General features: G+C 46.2%; 1 protein-coding gene across 4 annotated transcripts in view; it reads right to left on the bottom strand.

Annotated features, from left to right (window-relative positions):
* The window catches only part of SMARCA2 (SWI/SNF related, matrix associated, actin dependent regulator of chromatin, subfamily a, member 2), a 129,150-nt gene that overhangs the window by 92,395 nt on the left and 15,148 nt on the right, over nt 1-21,607 (bottom strand). For 2 of the 4 annotated variants that reach the window (XM_053371157.1, XM_053371159.1), the window contains 6 exons: nt 20,080-20,209; nt 12,759-13,082; nt 11,368-11,469; nt 8,744-8,993; nt 3,700-3,826; nt 1,053-1,226 (listed from right to left, as the gene is read on the bottom strand). In XM_053371157.1, the coding sequence (XP_053227132.1) occupies nt 1,053-1,226; nt 3,700-3,826; nt 8,744-8,993; nt 11,368-11,469; nt 12,759-13,082; nt 20,080-20,209 (1,107 nt within the window). The remainder of the gene's footprint in view (nt 1-1,052; nt 1,227-3,699; nt 3,827-8,743; nt 8,994-11,367; nt 11,470-12,758; nt 13,083-20,079; nt 20,210-21,607) is intronic. The other 2 variants (XM_053371158.1, XM_053371160.1) reach the window with 2 other exon arrangements.

Raw genomic sequence — 21,607 nt, 5'->3', positions numbered from 1 at the left:
GTAGACTCCATGCCCAACCGTGTTCAAACGCTGCTTAAAAATAGCGGAGGCCATATCTGTTTCTAATGTACGTATGCATGAGTTTTGTACGTGTATACGTGAGTTTTGTACAATAAAGCAGTTGGTCCCTTACCTTTCCCGCCCTGACCTGGCCACAGTGATCCATGCGATGGTCACCTCCAGGCTTGACTACTGTAATTCGCTCTAGGCGGGGCTGCCCTTGAAGCTGTCCCAGAAACTCCAGCGGGTGCAGAATGCTACAGCGAGGCTCCTCACGGGGTCTCTGCCATGGGAGCATATTCACCCAGTGCTTTTCCAGCTGCACTGGCTCCCGGTGGAGTACAGGGTCAGATTTAAGGTGCTGCTTTTGACCTTTAAAGCCTTTCACAGCCTAGGACCCTCGTACCTACGGGACCGCCTCTCCCCATATGCCCCACGGAGGACCTTAAGGTCCATAAGTAGCAACACCTTAGTGGTCCTGGGCCCTAAAGAATTTAGATTAGCTTCAACCAGAGCCAGGGCCTTTTCAACACTGGCTCCGGCGTGGTGGAACGCTCTGCCTCATGAGACCAGGGCCCTGCGGGATCTGATTTCTTTCCGCCGGGCCTGTAAGACAGAGTTGTTCCGCCTGGCCTTTGGCTTGGAGCCAATTTGATTCCCTCCCCCTCTTTCTTTTTCCTTCCCCTCCTGTGATGAGGCTGCATTTTAATATTTCAATATTTTAATGTTGTATTTTAATCTTGTTTTTAAGTTGTATTCATTCAACTTGTTTTTATTATTGCTTGCTAGCCGCCCTGTGCCCGGACTTGGCTGGGGAGGGCGGGGTATAAATAAAAATTATCATCATCATCATCATTATTATTAAACTACATTGCTTGCTTCAATTAATTTGCACAAGGGCGTACGTAGCAAGACAAGCAGCTGACTGCATTACAGCTCCAAACCCCCGACCCTTGGCTGCGCTGCTGATGGGAGTTGGAGCCCAGTGATATTGAGGGGGCACTGGCTGCTATTCCTGCAACAGACGAGCAGAACATGGGGCATGCAGATACCTGGTGCTTCTGCCTCCGTTTCCGCTCCTGTTCGATCTTCTGCTGCTTCTCCAGCTTCTCCGTCATCCGCGCTTCCCGCAAGGTCTGGCGCTTGCTGCGCTTGTAGGCCTTCGAGTTCAGCGCTGTCTCCAGCGTCGTGTCGCGGCGCATGCAAGCCACCACCTCTTGCCTGAGCTGGGAGCCAGAAGGACAGACCTTAGCAGCAAATCATCTCCACCAGCAAAACTCGTTTTTTAAAGTACTGTCTCCTCCCCTTCCCTTTTTTTATTTTAAATTTTTCTTTACTTTTCAGATTCACACATTTCACTGATTTCACCACCATTCTGACATTTCAAAACTTAACTTCCTTCCCTCTCTTTCTGCGGTTCCTTGATTTTTAATATCCCCTGCATATCTGAATTAACTTAATTTGCTCATTTATTCATTTTCTTTAAATCTACACTCTTATGAAACCGCAGGTTATGACAATAATCCTACCAATGTTTTTATCTATTTACACTTTATCTGTAAATATTCAATAAACCCTTTCCATTCTTTTATAAAAAGTTTGTTGTCTTGATTTCTTATTCTTCTGGTAAGTTTTGCCATTTCTGCATATTTCTGCATATTTTTTCCTTTCGCCTATAAGCTTTTTTTGGTAGTACGTCTAAATTTGGCTGGATTCCTCAAATGCCAGATCCCTGTTTTCTTGGTCAAGTTCACCAATATAGTTAGAATCTGAAAAATTGTCAGACTAGTAATTAATTGAAAAAAGGAATCATTCACTCTGCTCCGGGATTTATATACAAGATAGCAACACACTCCGAAAACACTTTGCTTTCAAAGACTTTACATGTGACTTTTATTCTCACTTTTTCATTATTGCACTGCTATGCTGTTGTCGTCATGCTGTTCTGCAAGAAGGAAAAGTCAACTGAAATGATTCTTATAAAGAAGAGTTAGCATCTAGAATCTAGCAGGATGTCGGCAGAGCACAGCAGGCAGAAGATTGATTTTGGAAGCTGAATTTCTAGGTTCAAATCTCTTTTCAGCCATCGCTCCTTCGATGATATAAAGATGGAAAAGTCACTCATCCAAAGACTTGCCTAGTTGGGGCTGGGTGGGCGTCAGATAGCAATTAAGATTAGGGATCTTGAGTGCTACAGTAAGCACAATAACAACTTGATGGTGGTTAATTATTACTGATAACAATGCACACGGGGCAAATTAAACTGAATTCCCTTGTACTCACAGGGAGGCTACTGGCATGATCTCCTCATTGACACCCCCTCCGCACCCCCAGTACTGCTCCAGACTATTATTACAATTAATTTATCCATCACCTTCTCTAACATAACTATCTTATTGAAAGTTTTTTGACATGTTAAACACTAACATTCAAACTCATTGGTAGGAAAACGCAACAACACTATAGAAAAGAAAAAGAGGAAAAAAGAATAGAAAAACAGTAACTATAAAGACATTTGTGCTGTACATATCTTCTCATCAGGGACGCGGGTGGCAGTGTGGGTTAAACCACAGAGCCTAGGGCTTGCCGATCAGAAGGTCGGCGGTTCGAATCCCCGCGACGGGGTGAGCTCCCGTTGCTCGGTCCCTGCTCCTGCCAACCTAGCAGTTCAAAAGCACGTCAAGTGCATGTAGATAAATAGGTACCACTCCGGCGGGAAGGTAAACGGCGTTTCCGTGCGCTGCTCTGGTTTGCCAGAAGCGGCTTAGTCATGCTGGCCACATGACCCAGAAGCTGTACGCCGGCTCCTTCGGCCAATAAAGCGAGCTGATCGCCGCAACCCCAGAGTCGGCCATGACTGGACCTAACGGTCAGGGGTCCCTTTACCTATCTTCTCATTTATCCACACATAGAAAGGCAGACCCCTCTGCTCTCACAAGGGTGCCCCCCTGAGAAATTCTTCCCACCCTCCTTTTCTTGCAGGCACCTCCCACCGCCAACTGTCCCCTTCCTGAAAGAGTTCTCCTCAATTCATCCTAAAGGAATCTTAAAAGTTCTCAATCCACTTCTCAACCGGAAGTCAGTGTTCCGGATTGCGAACCTTTTTCAGAAGCCGATTGTGCTCCATTTTGAGTGTTACGCTGAGGTCTGTCTGTTTTTGCTTTTTATTTTGCATTTTTGCGACTGTGTGGAACCCAGTTCAGCTACTGATTGATTGTGTGACTGCAGTACATTGTTTATCGCTTTCATTTTATGGATCAATGGTCTCGTTAAGAGAGTAAAATTCATGTTAATTTGCTGTTTTAGGGGCTGCCTTTAAAAGTCTGGAACAGATTAATCCATTTTGCATTACTTTCTATGGGAAAGTGCGCCTTGGTTTTGGAACGGACTTACGGAACAGATAAAAGTTTGAGAACCAAGGTACCACTGTATTTGTCAACTACAGTGATACCACGGAAGTTGAATGGAATCCGTTCCGGAAGTCCGTTCGACTTCCAGAACGTTAAGAAACCGAGGTGCGGCTTCCGATTGGCTGCAGGAACACGTCAGACATTTGGGTTCCAAAGAACGTTCGCAAAGCGGAACACTCACTTCCAGGTCTGCGGCGTTCCAGAGCCAAAACATTCGAGTTGCAAGGCATTTGGGATTGAAGGGACGACTGTACAACCAAAAAAGCTTCCTTTCAGGGAAATTTGTTACCTGGCGCTGGAAATTAAGCAGCCTGAGTGCCTTCAGCTCCACCGTGGCTTTAGTTCGCAGGTCTGGGGGTAAAGAGCCAGGCAAGTTTTCCAATTCCTGAATTCTGTGAGCGATCCGTGCCTGAAGTCTAAACAGGGAAGGACACAGGACAGGGGATTAGAAGAGAAAGAGATGAATTTGCCCATTGCAGGTACATTTGACATTCTCTTGACCTTGCTAGAGCTGCGATCCCATCCTCTGTTACTTGCGAATAAATCCAACCGCATCTCGCAGGACTTTACTATCTGCAAACACGCGTAGGATTGGGGCTACACTGTTGTTACTGCTAATGAAATGCAAGTACGTACACTCTTGAAAGACGCAGCACTTTCAAACGCTGTTATTTATATCTAAAATAATTAGACTACGAATCACTGGAGAATTACCCATTTATCTGAAAAGCCTTTGAACTGCACATTATGTGTCTGTTAAGCTTAAGGTAAGAAATGAACAAAGAAAATCCTCTGAAATTTTCCAAAAGGCCAAGAGTTTCCTCACACTGTTGCGGAAGACATTTGAGGCATAAGAAGGGCTCAAAACGAGAGAGAAAAGGATTTTGATTCCAGCCAACCTGAGCTCCATTTCAAAGCAGCCTCAATTTCACCCAAGGAAAAGTTTTGCAATGGTTTTTAAGTCCACCTGGAAAGAAGGGGGGTGGGTAGCATCTCACGTGTGGACACACAAATACACACCCCTTTCTTCTTATTTTTTTGTCAGAAGAATGTCAGCTGCCAAGCATGGCGATTCACCGGCATGCCATTCAAATACCAACAAATTCACCCCCTTGTATGCCGCTCCTTGCGCATCGTTAAATCTCTTTATTGCAGCGCAAAGAGGGAAGAATTAATGCTAATGGTGTTAATAGAGGAGTTGGCAGCCCAGGGATGAAAAGTTGTTAACTAAGCGCAACGTTAAGAGCGGTGTCAGTCTGGCACCAGGCGGGGGGGGGGGGCTGAAAGAGGCAGTGCTTCCAAGAGCCAAGTGGGTCCTAACGTTACAGAGCACCCTCCTTCTGCTTTCAGGCCAGGGAACAGAGCCAAGCGCCAGCAGAAGCCAGGAAGAGCTGGGGAGGGAAGCAGGACGGGCCCCAGAAATTCTGAACAAACGGGAACCCCGGCAAACCGATCAGCAGCTTTTGGGAAGGAGGGGAATTTGATCCAGGGAAGAATGTCACCGTGACTTTGTCCCCTTTATCTTAATAAAGACCGGCCGCCTTACTGAAGAAAGCAACACCTGAAAATCAGCTGAAACTCACACGTCTATCTAAGGGTGTAGACCAGCACCACCAAATTGTAGAGGCTGCCATTAATTTATCACAAACTTATTCTTGGCTTTGCTTAAAACTGAACTAAAAGTCTCATAACTGAACAATCAATCAATCAATCCATCAATCAATGCAACAGCCAAATGGTTTTCACATAAATTAAAAGGAAAAAATATATTTTGGGGCTGTTTTTTAAAATATAAATTCCTACTAGGAATGCCCTGCATAAGGAATTGTAATTAATACTATACCTTTAAAGGCTTTGTGGCAGCCACATATTCTACAATCAATGCATCAAATGCTGAAATAATGCTCCCTGCCTAATCCTGGGAACAGATTAAAAAGACTGCCCTTGCATTCAGAGGGAAACAGTGAAGGCTCTTAAGTCGTTCAATCATAAGGAAGGGCCAAAGACGGAAGCAGTTTCTTGAAGCTGCCATTTGCAGAACGCTCAGGGGATTTAATCTAACACTGCCCAAAATATGTTTAATTAATCTCCACAGTGCAGTTACTTGTCTTCATCCATGCAGAAAGCGAATTTCGAACTGGAGCCGGAGAGGGAGATCTTTTTGCAAAAGGGCAGCAGCCCCTGGAACCGAGGGAGCGCAGTCACAAGCGTTGCCCTGAAGGACGGTGAGGTTTTTTTTGGAATGGGGGCCATGCGGCAGGACTGAGGACTCTGGGGTCGCAAAGAGCTTTCTGGCAGGGATACTTCCGTCAGATGATAAAAGGAATCCATCCGACATAATCCACTGTGCTCGTAATTTCAGGACAATAGCGAGCGTAATTTTTTTTATGAGCTCTGAGAAGGAAAGAAGCTTTGCACATAGTGGAGTGACATTAAATTGCACTGCGCATTATTAGTTTTACAAGACTTATTCATTAAGATTAAAGCAGCACTTAATTTTTCTTCTAAGTGTTAAAGAGAGCTTTGTAAGAATTACGGCATGAATTTATTGCGCTGGCCCAGTTTCAAACAGCAAAATAAGCTGAGCTGTTCTTGACATAAATGTAAAGGTTTTGTAGAGATTTTTCTAAAGATAAGAGTTTCACTAGTCTTTGTTGGTCAAAGGAGGGTATAATCACGTTTTGGAACAATCTCTTGTTATGCAGAATGAATTCAAGAGAGACATCAAGTATAGCCATACTATGACGAATATCAGCAAAACTCTTTTCAGGATGGGCTGAAACTTTTCAGAGACAGTTTTAAGGGCAGAAAGCAGAATGCACCGTCAATGGCACCCTCTTCTTCTTCATCCGTAGATCTCAGGATGGTTCACAATTTAAAGCATTAGCACAAAACATTCTCCAGTCAGCTAGCTTCTGCCTTCGCTCAGAGCACGCAGGTTTCTAAGTAGTAGTAATAATAATATTAATAATAATAAACTTTTATTTATACCCGCCCTCCCCAGCCAAGACCAGGCTCAGGGCGGCTAACAACCAATAATAAAAACAAGTTGATTAATATACAATTTAAAAGATTAAGATACAACATTAAAACATTAGGGTGCAATCTCTTCATAGGAGGAGAAAGGAAAAAGAAAAAGGGGGAGGGAATCAAACTGATTCCAAGCCAAAGGCCAGGTGGAACAACTCTGTCTTACAGGCCCTGCGGAAAGAAATCAGATCCCGCAGGGCCCTGGTCTCATGAGACAGAGCATTCCACCAGGCCGGAGCCAGTGTTGAAAAGGCCCTGGCTCTGGTTGAGGCTAATCTGACCTCCTTAGGGCCCAGGACCACTAGGGTGTTGCTATATATGGACCTTAAGGTCCTCTGTGGGGCATACCAGGAGAGGCAGTCCCGTAGGTACGAGGGTCCTAGGCCGTGATGTAGCCTCAGAGAAGGTGGCGATGTGAGATCCCCAATTCTAAACAGAGACTGATGAAATCCCAAATAATACTGGGAGCCAAGGAACCTTGTGTTGCAGCAGCATAACCCTGGGTATGACCAGGTTTGGTGTGGCTGCGATGTCGCGCCAGTCAGCTGGTCTGCAGGGCACCCAAAGACCCGCCTCTTCTGCCACCCCACTGACCATTTGCTTTGTGATCTTGCAAAGAAAAAGCACCCAGACATATTGTCAAGGCGACCAGAACCTAGATTTATGGTGCCGTTTGGATCCTAGATTTTACATCTCGGTTTCTGACGCTACTTCTGGTCGGGTTGGCAGTACAGACGAGGATGGGCAGATGGCCTCCCTTTATCCCCTCACGCATAGTTTTGGCTTCTTATCCGTCTTGGACTGGAGGAAAGGAGAGCTGCCCCGAGCCACAAGACACAGCTGGAAGGTGAGCTTGGTTTGGTTTGGTGATGTATTATAGGGATCTGACAGAAACAAATGAGGTATCTGAACCAAACCTGGGGCTGCAGTTCAAGAGGGAAATTTGCATCAATTGCAACCACCACCAGCCTCAAGGGAGCGGAGGTGCCCTTCCTCTATGCTCAAAGAATGTTCCAGAAGGAGACCCACGTTCCTTCGTAGTTTTCCCTCTGTCCACTGGGTACAGAAGAAATTCTGGCAAATGGCTCTGCAGAGGTGAAAAAACACCTTCTACACAACTCTCGGAAAGCGCACGAGCCTCGTCATCCTCTCCCTCAAGTCAGCTGGTGCCTATTTGGGCGACACCACACAATTTCCGGGACGAGTTGCCCCAAAGTTACACACCATGAGTGTGACGTTGTTTTCATACAGTAGGCATGTCCAACAGGTAGATCGTGATCTATTGGTAGATCGCGGGGTGTTCCTGATAGATCTTTGGTCCCTCAGTGATGTCCTCCCCACCCCCCAAAAGGGGAAAAACAACAACTGTGGTTCCCTTAAAAAAGCCAAACAACTTTGCCTTTCCCAAAAAAGCTCAACAACATTGGTCCATCCAACGATAATGGGTAGATCACTGCCAGTTTTTTTCTACTGTGATTAGATCGCAGTCTATTGGGAGTTGGACGTCCCTGTCATATTTGTTGTTGTTGTTGTTTAGTCTTCAGTCGTGTCCGACTCTTCATGACCCCATGAACTAGAGCACGCCAGGCACTTCTGTCTTTCACTGCCTCCTGCAGTTTGGTCAAACTCATGCTGATAGCTTCGAGAACACTATCCAACCATCTCGTCCTCTGTCGTCCCCTTCTCCTTGTGCCCTCCTTCTTTCCCAACATCAGGGTCTTTTCCAGGGAGTCTTCTCTTCTCATGAGGTGGCCAAAGTATTGGAGTCTCAGCTTCAGGATCTGTCCTTCCAGTGAGCACTCAGGGCTGATTTCCTTCAGAATGGATCGGTTTGATCTTCTTGCAGTCCATGGGACTCTCAAGAGTCTCCTCCAGCACCATAATTCAAAAGCATCAATTTATCGGCGATCAGCCTTCTTTATGGTCCAGCTGTCACTTCCATACATCACTACTAGGAAAACCATAGCCTGAACTATACGGACCTTTGTTGGCAAGGTGATGTCTCTGCTTTTTATGATCCTTCATGGATCACTGCCTTGCCGTGGCGAAGGGGCTTGACTAACTCGGAGAAGCTATGAGCTATGCCGTGCAGGGCCACCCAAGATGGACAGGTCATAGTGGAGAGTTTTGACCAAACGTGATTCACCTGGAGCAGGAACCGGCAAGCCACTCCAGTATCCCTACCAAGAAAACTCCATGGGCAAAGACCACCCTGTCATACAGCAATTGCTAAATATTTATTTTTTAAAAAATAAATCACAAATCGTACTGAAACACCTTCTGCCTCTCCGCCTGGTTCTTACCTATATTCCCGCTCTTGGAGGATTTCCACAGGGTCCAGCCCTTGGGGCTTTTGGATGGGGCTGATGCGGTTCTGTTTCTGCTGCAGCTGGACGATGGGCGAAGGCTGGCCGGCCGCGGGTGGAGGAACCGAAGGGCCTGGCATGACAGCTGCAGGCTGCGCAGGGGCGGGTGCTGGAGAAGGTCTTCCGCTGGGGGACGGGACAGGGAGTTTCTGAGGGGTGCTGGGAACATTCATCTCTGGCCCTTGCCCTGGAAAATAAGCCGGCACCAATATTCATAAACCTGGACCAAAAGGAGCTAAACAAAAAGTTATCTATCCTTTTGGATAAGGTCAACGCAATAGGATCAAGGACACTTCAGCAGCCAGGTGCACCTGCTAAAGAGAAGGAATGAAATACAGGCGTACCTTGGATCTTGAACGCCTTGGCTCCCGAACGATCGAAACCCGGAAGTAATTGTTCCGGTTTTTGAACTTTCTTTTGGAAGCCGAATGTCCAACGGGGCTTCCGATTGGCTGCAGGAGTTTCCTGCAGCCAATCAGAAGCTGTGCTTTGGTTTCTGAACGTTTTGGAAGTCGAACGGACTTCCGGAGTGGATTCCATTCAACTTTCAAGGTACGACTGTATGCCAAACAATGACACTTCTCCACACTCGCTTCCATGTATACCAACAGAAGCATTATTACTATTAATAATAATAAAAATAATAATAATAACAACATTTTATTTATATCCCGCCCTCCCTGGCCAGGGCCGGGCTCAGGGCGACTAACACCAAATATAAATTACAATAAAACATAATAGAAAAACAACAACAAACAAATGGTTAATTAAAATACATCCTCATTTCAGTAGTAGCCCATAAATCAGGACCATAAAGGGAGGAAACATCTGATATTAACAACTGGCTGAATCTAGATGTACCACAATCCAATTCCTGACACATGAAATATTCCATTATAAAGCAAATTTTGCCCAGTCATGTGAGCAGATGATACGTAACCCTCTTTTCATAACCCTGAGGGATGGTTCACATGTAGCAGGCCAACGCCGGCCTGGGCTGGCACACTCTCTTCTCCCCCGGGAAGCCCCATCGCATCCAAACTGGCTAACTATGATTGCAGACCAGAACTGGTAACCCGCTTTAAAGCGTTACTTCCGGTTTTGGTTTGGAGAACGAGCGCAAAGCCCAAATTTCCCACTCAGATGCAACAGCACACCATGGTCTACCCAACTCAGGAAATCAAAGTATGTGAGGAGAAGGAAGCCTCATACCAGATCCTGGTTTGGTGATAATCTCTAAACCAGCCCTAAGACTTATTTGCCTTTTTTAAAAAATCAGGATTAATCTCTAGAGTTTGAAAGTTCTAAAATAGTTTGTGGGCTTTATTTTGCATTCATTAATTATAAAAGTACATGTTATGCGCCCACCGGGACGGGTTTGCTTTTGTGGTCCTGTGATATCCTACAAGTTAATTCCTATTAGGAGCATGGACACCAGTGCTGCAATACGCACACAGCCCTGTATGCAGAGGTGAGAGAAACCAAAGCTATGTCTAAACAAAAAAACTGAATGCATCAAGCAAAAAAACAGAATGCATCAATAAAGCAGTGAACTTGGCTGCATTTGGGGTAGTACAGGTGTGTCTGTTATGATAAATGAAAATGTTGGCATTTACCAGTAATTCTCAACATATAAGGTCAGGGGTAAAGACCAGAAGATGCTGCTATTTACTAATATGCCTGAGAAGCTAATTGAATGCTTCAACTCTCCATGAAATTCCACCCCTGTTCCCATCCTTTTATCAATAAAAGATTGCCTTTCCCAGGAAACGTCAAAACGAAACTCGCCGCAATTTCTCACGTTTATCAGTTACCTCACATTACCCAATTTAATTCTCATTTCTATCGTTCACCAAGGAAAACATCGTGTTTTTCAAACGACTTAATGGAATTGTCCCAACAGTCCAATGTCAATAAAAATCATTACAGTCCAATAATATTTAATTTGCTATACATTTGTCCCTTGGTTCTCAAACGCCTTGTTACTCAAACAACTTGGAACCCAAACACTGCAAATTAGGAAGTAAGTGTTCCAGTTTGCAAACTTTTTTCGGAAGCCAAACATGCTCCGTTTTGAGTGACATACTTCCATTTTGAGTGTTACGCTGATGTCTGTCTGTTTCTGCAATTTATTTTGCGTTTTTGTTTTTGAGGCTCTTTTTTTGGTTTGTTTTTGTGGTTGTGTGGAACCCAGTTCAGCTACTGGTTGATTGGTTGATTGTGTGATTGCAGTACATTGATTATTGCTTTCATTTAATGGATCCATGGTCTCGTTAGTAAAATTCATGTTAAATTGCTGTTTTAGGGGTTGTTTTTAGAAGTCTGGAACGGATCGATCCGTTTTGCATGACTTTCTAGGGGAAAGCGCCCCTTGGTTTTGGAACGGACTTCCGGAACGGATTAAGTTTGAGAACCAAGGGACCACTGTATAGCAAAGGAGTTGTGTGTGTTTTTTAAGAAAAGGACTGACTAACCCAACATTATTCTTTTTTCTCAACTCTCTCTGTTATGTCAATGTTCTAGATATAAAAGAGCTGCCGACATCCTTCTTTCTTTTTTACCTTCTGGCCAGGTTTTGGGGGCCATGGCAGCCGTGTGCGCTGGCATTCCTGAGGCAGCTCCTGGTCCAGCTGGGAGGGGGGCATTGGCATGTGCTGCAAAAACTGCAAAAAGACGGTTTTCCTTCCATTAGAATGGGCCACACCAAAGCAGGTTCCAGTAGCTTTTGCACCTCCGTCAGGAGTTGCAGTGAATTACGTCACAAGCCCTGACAGGCACACACAGAGAGTTCAAACCCCATCGTAGAGAGCATGTAAGCAATGCTCACGCAGTTAGATTTTGTGGGGTCAGCCTGAAGGCGAAAAGCTGGAGGAAAGAGAAAACTGAGGCCTCTTGCACCCTGTAAAATGCAGGTCTGCAATAGCCACATAATGGCCAAGAGGTTTGGGTTCTACAAAAGGGAGTTATTCCAGAGTTGGAAAAGAGGTATCCTGACGGTGCTGGGATATTGCAGCAGGACTTATCCCCCCGTCACACATCGAAAGCGGGGAAGCAATTCAGGACAGAGCAGCAAATACAGGTACTTGATTGGCCAGGGAACTCCCCAGATGTCAATCCCATGGCGAATTTGTAAGCTATATGCAAAAGTCGCCTCCATGCTGTAGACTGTATGACTATGGAGAAGCTCATTCAGGCGCTGATTCAAGTGTGGTACAGGCATCCGAAAATCAACAGGGAGTGTTCGAAACTAGGAGACTCCATGCCAAACCGTGTTCTAACGTTGCTCAAAAATAGCAGAGGTCATATCCGTTACTAACGTACATATATGAGTTTTGTACATGTGTATGTGAGTTTTGTACAATAAACTACTGTGCTAAATTCATTCTTTGTTTCAATTGCCGTATTTTTCGCTCTGTAAGACGCACCAGACCATAAGACGCACCTAGTTTTTGGAGGAGCAAAACAAGAAAAAAATATTCTGGATCCCAGCCCTGCAGAATCTGATTTCTTTCCGCAGGGCCTGTAAGACAGAGTTGTTCCGCCTGGCCTTTGGCTTGGAGCCAATTTGATTCCCTCCCCCTCTTTCTTTTTCCTTTTTCCTTTCTCCTCCTGTGATGAGGCTGCATTTTAATATTTTAATGTTTCAATATTTTAATGTTGTATTTTAATCTTGTTTTTAAGTTGTATTCATTCAAGTTGTTTTTATTACTGCTTGTTAGCTGCCCTGAGCCCAGCCTTGGCTGGGGAGGGCGGGGTATAAATAAAACATATGATTGTTGTTGTTGTTGTTCTGGCTTCTGGGATAGCTGCGCAGCCTGCATTCGCTCCATAAGACGAACACACACATCCCCTTACTTTTTAGGAGGGAAAAAGTGCGTCTTATAGAGCGGAAAATACGGTGATTTGCACAAGGGTGACTGTAGAGGAAGACGACCGAGCCCGGCTGTTTTACCCGTTGGCTTGTAAAGAGTCTGTTGCTGCTGAATCCCAGGCAGAGTCCTCTTCCCCTGGACGGCAAGCTGGAGGTTTTCGGGCAGCGGCTGACCCCTGGCCAGCATCTTGTAGGCCAGAATCTGCGCCCGGAGTTGGTGCAGCTGAACCGGGCTGAAGGGCGAAGGTCCCCGGCTGGGCTGGCTCATAGCTTGCGGGTCTCCCGGCATCGTGGGTCCCGGCTGGCTTGGCGGCATTTGGGGCGGGGTGGGACCCCCTCCGGACATAGGGCTGGAGACGTGTTCGGGGGCCGGTCCCAAGGGCGACGGGTGGGGAGACATGTAGCCTGGAAGAAGCGAAAGAGCAATTAGCGCCGTCATTTCCTGAAAAACGTAAGAGGCTTTCCTTGCGGCAGAGTGGCTCAGCTTAATTAGGAAACAAGGATCACGGGGGGGAGACAATAAGCCAAAGAGTAACTTGCCACTCACAGCCACAGTATTTCCCTCTAGCATTTTGGTAAACGAGCTGAATTTATTTATTTATAGGATTCTTTTTTTAAAGAAAAAAAATACTTTATTAAACTTTTAAAAAAGCACAAAATCAAAATTATCCATAACAGATAAACACCAAAGAATTGTCAATATCTATCATACTTTATCACAGTCTTCTTCTAGTTCCACTGAATTCCCGCCAGCTCCATCTAGCTTTAAATGTGCATTTATTTAGCGCACTGTTTGTGTCCGTTTAAAATAATTGCTTAGCCAAGATATTGTACTTTCTTTACAACTATTCAGTGTATAACAAAAACTATTCAAAGGCTGCCACAGATTTTATATTGTTGCAATCTTTTATGTAACTTTTAAATAAACCCCATTTATTGAAAAATACTTGATCTGCGTGATCTCTTATTCTTCTAGATAGCTTAGCCAATTCTGCGTACACCATTAGTTTTTGTTGCCACTCCAATTTTGAGGGTATTTTTTCTCCTTTCCAATTTGAGGCTATTAAAATTCTCGCAGCCAATGTCGCATAGAGTAATAATTCCCTTACACTTTTTGGGATATCGGAACCCAGTATCCCAAGAAGGAAGGCCTCTAGGTTTTTTGTAAACACAACCTTATGCATTTTTTTTTAAGTTCCATAGATATTTCATCTATTTATAGGATAGCCCACCTTTCAATGAATGTATTTTGCCAAGTCAGCTTTCCCAAAAAGCATATAAAATAAAAACCAATTGGATAATTCCCATTTTAAGAGCCTGTAAGACATTTATGATATACTACCTAAATCAGCTGCACGTGCGTCGTTGAGCAAACTTATGATTATGGTGTGCAAACCAATTAGGACAGAGTTTTCACTTTCCCATGGCTCTATGGGTTCACAGGGCACGCACACAGCACAAAGAAGGTTCTTGGTTTCCAACAGATTCAAGTCACATATACCAACGTAAAACAAAACAATTAAGATGTAATATGAAGAGCGTTTTAGTCTCATCAACCTAAAGGTCCTGGGTTTTAAACCCAAGGAGTTTCTCAGTCTCTGATGCTTGCTTCCATATTCTTAAAGTACAGGGGTACCTTGATTCTCAAATGCCTTGGTCCCAAACGTCAAAAACCCAGAAGTGTTTCGGTTTTCAAACGTTTTTTGGAAGCTGAACGTCCAATGCGGCTGTCAGCAATTGTTTCTGGGGCGCCTGCACCAATCAGAAGCTGCGCCTTGGTTTTCGAACATTTCAGAAGTCAAACGGGACTTCCGGAATGGATTAAGTTCGAGGACCACTGTATTTGGCGCTTTTGGTTTTGCTATTTATTTTGCTTTTTTTTTTTTAAGGCTTTTTTGGTTCATTTGTTTTTGTGACTGTGAGGAACCCAGTTCAGCTGACTGAATGTGTGACTGCGGAAATGGATAAAAGCCCCCCATCCAAACAATGACTATCATCAGAGCAAGTAAGAAAATAAATTAATTTTAATTCTCGTCATCTACAATACTGTCTTATTTATTTTATAGGACAGTACCTGGATTATTGCTTTCCTTTTATGGATCAGTGGTCTCGTTAGAGAGTAAAATTCATGTTGAATTGCTGTTTTAGGGGTTGTTTTTAGAAGTCTGGAACGGATTAATCAATTTTGCATTACTTTCTATGGGAAAGCGTGCCTTGGTTTTGGAACGCTTTGGTTTTGGAACAGACTTCTGGAAGGCATTAAGTTTCAGAACCAAGGAACCACTGTACAAGCTGCACATTTAAAACAAGCCCCTTGCAAGAGGATGCAAGTTTCACTGCAAGAGTGCAAATATTCCTGATGGCTTGCTTTTCCATCCGGGCCTTCGGGTCCCCCTGCGTCACAGCCAGCCGTCGCTCAGCGTTTTTATCCCCTCCGTGCCATAATAAATCCCCAAGTCCTCCTGTTGCTACTCTCCCTTAGTCACCCATAGGCTCCCCATCCACTCCTTCAGCTGTTTTAGCCATTTGAGAGCGGCATCCCGCAACCTTGCGCAGGAATAAATGCTTTCTTAGCAGAGCGCTTCAGGGTTACTAAAACAGCCCAACATTGATTAAAGCAGCATTTCATGTAACAGCACTTGGGTGGGGGGCTAGGTGTACCATTCCCACTTAAGGTAAAGGTAAAGGGACCCCTGACCATTAGGTCCAGTTGTGACCGACTCTGGGGTTGCGGCACTCATCTTGCTTTATTGGCCAAGGGAGCCGGTATACAGCTTCCGGGTCATGTGGCCAGCATGACTAAGCCGCTTCTGGCGAACCAGAGCAGCGCATGGAAACGGCTTTTACCTTCCCACTGGAGCAGTACCTATTTATCTACTTGCACTTTGACGTGCTTTCAAACTGCTAGGTTGGCTGGAGCAGGGACCGAGCAACGAGAGCTCACCCCATCGCGGGGATTCGAACCGCTGACCTTCTGATCAGTAAGTCCTAGGCTCTGTGGTTTAACCCACAGCACCACCCGCGTCCCTATTCCCATTCTCACTTAATTTACTCTTAAATATGCAAGCCATCAAAGCACACACATACACAATGTGAACTCTTTTAGTCTTCTGTTAAACAGGAAATAAAATGATGAATTGGACAGAGGAGGAAGATTCTTGCCAGGTCACAACCGCTCTCTCCATTCCTTAACACTCGGGTGTGATCCTGCCACCTGTTTGTAAAATCACCATCTCACAAAGATGTTTCAGTGTCTCTAAGTGAATATGGGCAACTGCTTTTTAGACTAAGCCGCTTCTGGCAAACCAGAGCAGTGCACTGAAACGCTGTTTACCTTCCCGCCGGAGTGGTACCTATTTGTCTACTTGTACTTTGACGTGCTTTCGAACTGCTAGGTTAGCAGGAGCAGGGACCAAGCAACGGGAGCTCACCCCATTGCAGGGATTCGAACCGCCGACCTTCTGATTGGCAAGCCCTAGACTCTGTGGTTTAGCCCACAGTGCCACCCGTGTCCCTCTGTTTCTGTAAAGAGTAAGGTAAAGGGACCCCTGACCATTAGGTCCAGTCATCACTGACTCTGGGGTTGTGGCGCTCATCTCGCTTTATTGGACGAGGGAGCTGGCGTAGAGCTTTCAAGTCACGTGGCCAGCATGACTAAGCCGCTTCTGGCAAACCAGAGCAGTGCACGGAAACGGCATTTACCTTCCTGCCAGAGCGGTACCTATTTATCTACTTGCACTTTGATGTGCTTTTGAACTGCTAGGTTGGCAGGAGAAGGGACCAAGCAATGGGAGCTCACCCCATTGCGGGGATTCGAACCACCAACCTTCTGATCGGCAAGTCCTGGGCTCTGTGGTTTAACCCACAGCGCCGCCCGCGTCCCGTAAGAGGATGTTTAGATGTCCCCAAATTTACTGGGCTAGCCTTGCTATCTATGTATCTATTGCTACACACTGTTCTCCACTTTCACAATACTATTCCAGGCCCTACGTAAAGTAACAGGAGCCCCCCAATCTGGGGGAAACCTTTGGCAACGTAAGCATGCAACGATATGTCAGGCCAGAACGAGGTTTTACGCTGTAACCGTATCGAGGCATGAATACACGTTGTTTGCTCAGGCGGCTGGGTGCTGGGCCTGGCGCTCAAATGAATGCAAGTCCTTCTAAAGCCTGCTGCATTTTCCTTTTTAATAGGAACAGAACGAAAAGCAGGCAGCCCAGTATCAATAGGAGGAGGATATATAAATATCCCTCTGATTGCAACGTTCGTGTTTTCAAAAGGGGACACAGGGAAGCAGCCTGCAGAATTTGGTGGCATAATAGCCTTCTGAAATAAGTAACTCCCTTTCTGTTCAGCTGAGCTTCTGGAATGCCAGGCAACTGTTTAAACTGCAGAGCCTTTGCAAGCCTTATCTAAATACCGAAACCATCCCAAGCGCTTGGTTTCAACCGTGAATTCCTCTGGGAAGGGACCCCCGAATGATGTGCTTCTGCCGCTGCTCATTTGTTTTCAGAAACTGCCAGAGATTAACCGTATTTTATGCTTACCTTCTGTTCTCAGAGCTTAGCTGCGCAGCATATGCCGCGACGAGAACGTTTGACCTTTCCGAGGCCTGGCCTGCCCTCCGTAAGCAGCGGAAAAGAAGCGGCTGGATGTGTCGGCCGAGGGAATGCAAGGAGAAGCCCCCAAGAAGGCAGGCGGCGGGGGTGGCAAAGGAAAGGGAGATGCAAATCGCGAAGGGGAGGATATATCCCGCACACAAGGTGTGCACAATGCTAAACCCTAGGCAGGTTGCACCATTTTCATATCATGTATTTGGTCTGGCGGGACACGGGTCGCACTGTGGGTTAAACCACAGAGCCTAGGACTTGCCAATCAGAAGGTCGGCAGTTCGAATCCCCGCGATGGGGTGAGCTCCCGTTGCTCGGTCCCTGCCCCTGCCAACCTAGCAGTTCAAAAGCACGTCAAAGTGCAAGTAGATAAATAGGTACCACTCCGGCGGGAAGGTAAACGGCGTTTCCGTGTGCTGCTCTGGTTCGCCAGAAGCGGCTTAGTCATGCTGGCCACATGACCCGGAAGCTGTCTGTGGACAAACGCCGGCTCCCTCGGCCTATAGAGCAAAATGAGTGCGCAACCCCAGAGTCGGTCATGACTGGACCTAATGGTCAAGGGTCCCTTTACGTTTTTATTTGGTCCGGCAAACATCTGCCTGCCCCGAATACTGCTTACTGAAGGGACGCAAATTAAAACTGCAGCAGGCTCTCCGTGGCTTCCCTCCCCACCACACCTGTGCTTCCTCAGCAAGGACATCACAAAGCAAGCACCCACCCAGATAGTTCTGTTGCCTTCGCTCTGGTGACCTCAAGGTTAGATTGCTGCAATGCGTTATACGTAGGGCTGCCTCTGAAGACGGTTTGGAAACTTCAGCTGCTGCAGAATTCAGCGGCCAGGTTGCAAGACGGTATGAGCTTATTACACTGATCGTGGTCTGACTGCAACAGCTACGAATTAGTTTCCGGGCCCAATTCAAAGTGCTGGTTTTGACCTCTGAAGCCTTAAACGGCTCAGGACCACAATACCTCAAGACCGCCTCTTTCCATATGAACCTACCCAGACTCTGAGATCATCATCTGATGACCTTCTTTGTATGTCCCCTCCTCAATAGGTCCGGAGCATGGCAATACGAGAACGGGGCCTTCTCTGCAGTGGCTCCCCGTCTGTGGAATGCTCTCCCCAGGGAAGTTCACTTGGTGCCTTCATTATACACCTTTAAGCACCAGGCAACAACGTTCCTTTTTAACCAATGCCCTTTTAAAATGTGGCTCTTTTAGAGGGGGCTATGGTGTTGTTATTTTTATTAGGTATTTTGTGGTTTTATATCTTGATTTTATTCTGTGAACTGCCCTGAGACCCCTGGGTATAGGGCAGTAAATTAATAATAATAATAATAATAATAATAATAGTTCCTTTCCAATGAACTCTGAATAAATGCAAACAAACTCCAATGCTACAGACTCATCCAACCCAAAATCCCTGCATCGCGGTGGGGCTGGACTAGATGACTGCTGTGGTCCCTTTCCAGCTCTACAAGCCTCTGATTCTATGAGCTAAGCAAGAATTTAATCGACGTAACGGAGAGTTCCTTCCTAGGAAGCCATTGCAGGAGGGCTAAAAATGCTGGCAGTCAAAGCATTAGTCCGGATAGATCATCAGTCTGACGTTATATAGAAAACTGCCCTTTCCAGTCCAGATCACAGGCCCACCTACAGCTGAGTACTGCCTGCACAGGCTGGCAGCAGCTGGCCAGGATTTGAGACAGGGTCTTTCCCAACCCTAGCCAGATATGCTGGGATTTGAACCCAGGACCTTCTGCAGGCAAGCCATGCTTTCTGTCTGCTTTCTCTGCATGCAAACATGGGGCTCTGCCTTCGTTCTCTAGCCTGGACATTTGCCCTTTTGGGATCTTATCCAAACACAAAACAAAGGCGGAAGGTATAGGAGCCCCTGTCAGGGCTCACCATGGCAGGACAGGCATGGGGGAAATTATTTGACTATGTTTTGGTTGGAACAGCTGAGGCTGCAACTAAAGGAGGCATCGCGAATCCAGAAAAATCACAAGGAAAAGTGCTACCAGGTCCTCTTGTGGCAACTGGGACAGGCTCCAAAGGCAAAGAGGGAGAGACTTGGCCGGTTAGTGAGAAAGTTAGAGAGAAGTTTCTGGCAGAGCCACAGTTGGACTGGGTGACAAGGGCCATTTCATATTTAGAAATAGGGATATCCTTGGGAAAACAGATGGACGGGACAGTTCATCTCGCTGTATTAAGTTTCCATTCCACAAACAGTGCTCATGTGGTTTTGTTCCACCGTGTGAATAATTTCTTGATTTTCTAATAAATACAGATTCTCCAAAACACGAAAACGCACCCAATGAAAGCAGAAAATACAGTGGTACCTCGGGTTGTGGACGGGATCCGTTCTGGAGCTCCAGCCAGATCCCAAGATTCCCGCAATCAGAGGTGCCTGTTCTGCGCACACACGCAATGCAGTAGAGCGCTTCTGCGCATGCGGCAAAAACCCAGAAATACACTTCCATGTTTGCCACTTACGTGTCCTGAAGTTTACGTAATTGGAGTTGCGAACGTACCCTTAAACTTGCTTTCCTTGCAATTCTTTTTGAGCCTAAACTTTTAGGAAGGAGTGCCTCTCCAGGGGAAAGTTTATTTAGCTCTTTATAACAGCTTCAAAAGCCTTTTATAAATAAAGGCAGAAAGACAACCACCACCAAAATAACCAGCAAGAATCTGACAACCAAGGGCACAAGGCACCCTGTCCAAATTAGCGAGCAGCTTCACAGATCTTAAGAGCAACCTCAACTATATCGCCAGCCCCCTGGAAAACCCACCTTGGCTGTGCTGATCCCTTGGGCTCTGGGGCGGCCCCATGCCAGGATGCGGGGGCCTCATGCTTGCGGTCTTCATGGCGCTGTTGTGCAGGTCTTCCACCATTCCTTTCTCATGCAAACCATCAATGGGCTGTAAACAGAGGAAAAACATGCATACGTTTCTGGACTGCTCCATCATTTCAGAAAAAAATGGGTCTCTAGACATGTACACACACAGAATTAAAATCAGGTCAGCTGGGGTTGCCATATGTCCGGATTTTCCCAGAACAGAACAGAGGTCAGCAGCAGATTCCAGGTGGAAATTGGGAAAATTTGGACGTATGGCAGCCCATGTCAGCAGTGCAGTTTCCCCATAAAAACAGCTCAAAGTTGGCATTTTAAAAGCGATTTTGCCCCCAAAGCTCAACAACTTTTCTGTCCATGTTTGAAATATTGCGATCCTAGGTCAACATCTAAAACACAATGCTAAAAAGACCAAGAAAACTGAAGACTCAAGGAGCTCCGATGGCATCAAATGAACACGGTGAGAGTTGTACGCGATACAGCACCCATCTTTTCTGAAACTGTCCCTTTACGATTCAAGCGTGTTTGACTTTTCTCATTCCGAACCTAACTTAGAGCAGCTTCAAAAGCCATTCGCTGAACCCCAAGACTTCTTGAGAGCCCTGTTGTGGTTTCCCCAGCCGCTCTGGGCGGCTCCCAACAGAATTAAAAGCACAATAAAACATCAAACATTAAAAACTTCCCTAAACAGGGCTGCCTTCAGATGTCTTCTAAAAGTCAGGTAGTTGTTTATTTCCTTGACATCTGGTGGGAGGGCGTTCCACAGGGCGGGTGCCACCACCAAGAAGGCCCTCTGCTGTCCATAACCCAGGAACAGACGCAAGGAGCTCAGAAGAAGAGGAGATGTGTTGTCTGGGGCGCTCTGAGCAGCAACTGCCGCCCCAGAACATCCCCAAGACCATTTGAATGTGAATATTCAATGGTAGAGGGACGCGGGTGGCACTGTGGGTAAAAGCCTCAGCGCCTAGGGCTTGCCGATCGAAAGGTCAGCGGTTCGAATCCCCGCGGCGGGGTGCGCTCCCGTTGCTCGGTCCCAGCGCCTGCCAACCTAGCAGTTCAAAAGCACCCCCGGGTGCAAGTAGATAAATAGGGACCGCTTACTGGCGGGAAGGTAAACGGCGTTTCCGTGTGCGGCTCTGGCTCGCCAGATGCAGCTTTGTCACGCTGGCCACGTGACCCGGAAGTGTTTCCGGACAGCGCTGGCTCCCGGCCTCTTGAGTGAGATGGGCGCACAACCCTAGAGTCTGTCAAGACTGGCCCGTACGGGCAGGGGTACCTTTACCTTTACCTTTTATTCAATGGTAGGAACCAGCCCTTCCTATGGGGCAGGAGGAAGGAGAAGCAGAAAAACCTCACGGAGCCCTTGCAGCGCCCAACACCAGCAAAAAACTGAATTTGTGAAGCAAGAAAGAGACTCAGACTCAGTCAAGGGAGAAAGAGAGAGAGAGGGGGGGGAGGTATCTGA

The sequence above is a fragment of the Podarcis raffonei genome, chromosome 17 (assembly GCF_027172205.1).
Source record: "Podarcis raffonei isolate rPodRaf1 chromosome 17, rPodRaf1.pri, whole genome shotgun sequence".
Taxonomy (NCBI): Eukaryota; Metazoa; Chordata; class Lepidosauria; order Squamata; family Lacertidae; genus Podarcis; species Podarcis raffonei.
This window is presented reverse-complemented; position numbering and strand designations above follow the sequence as displayed.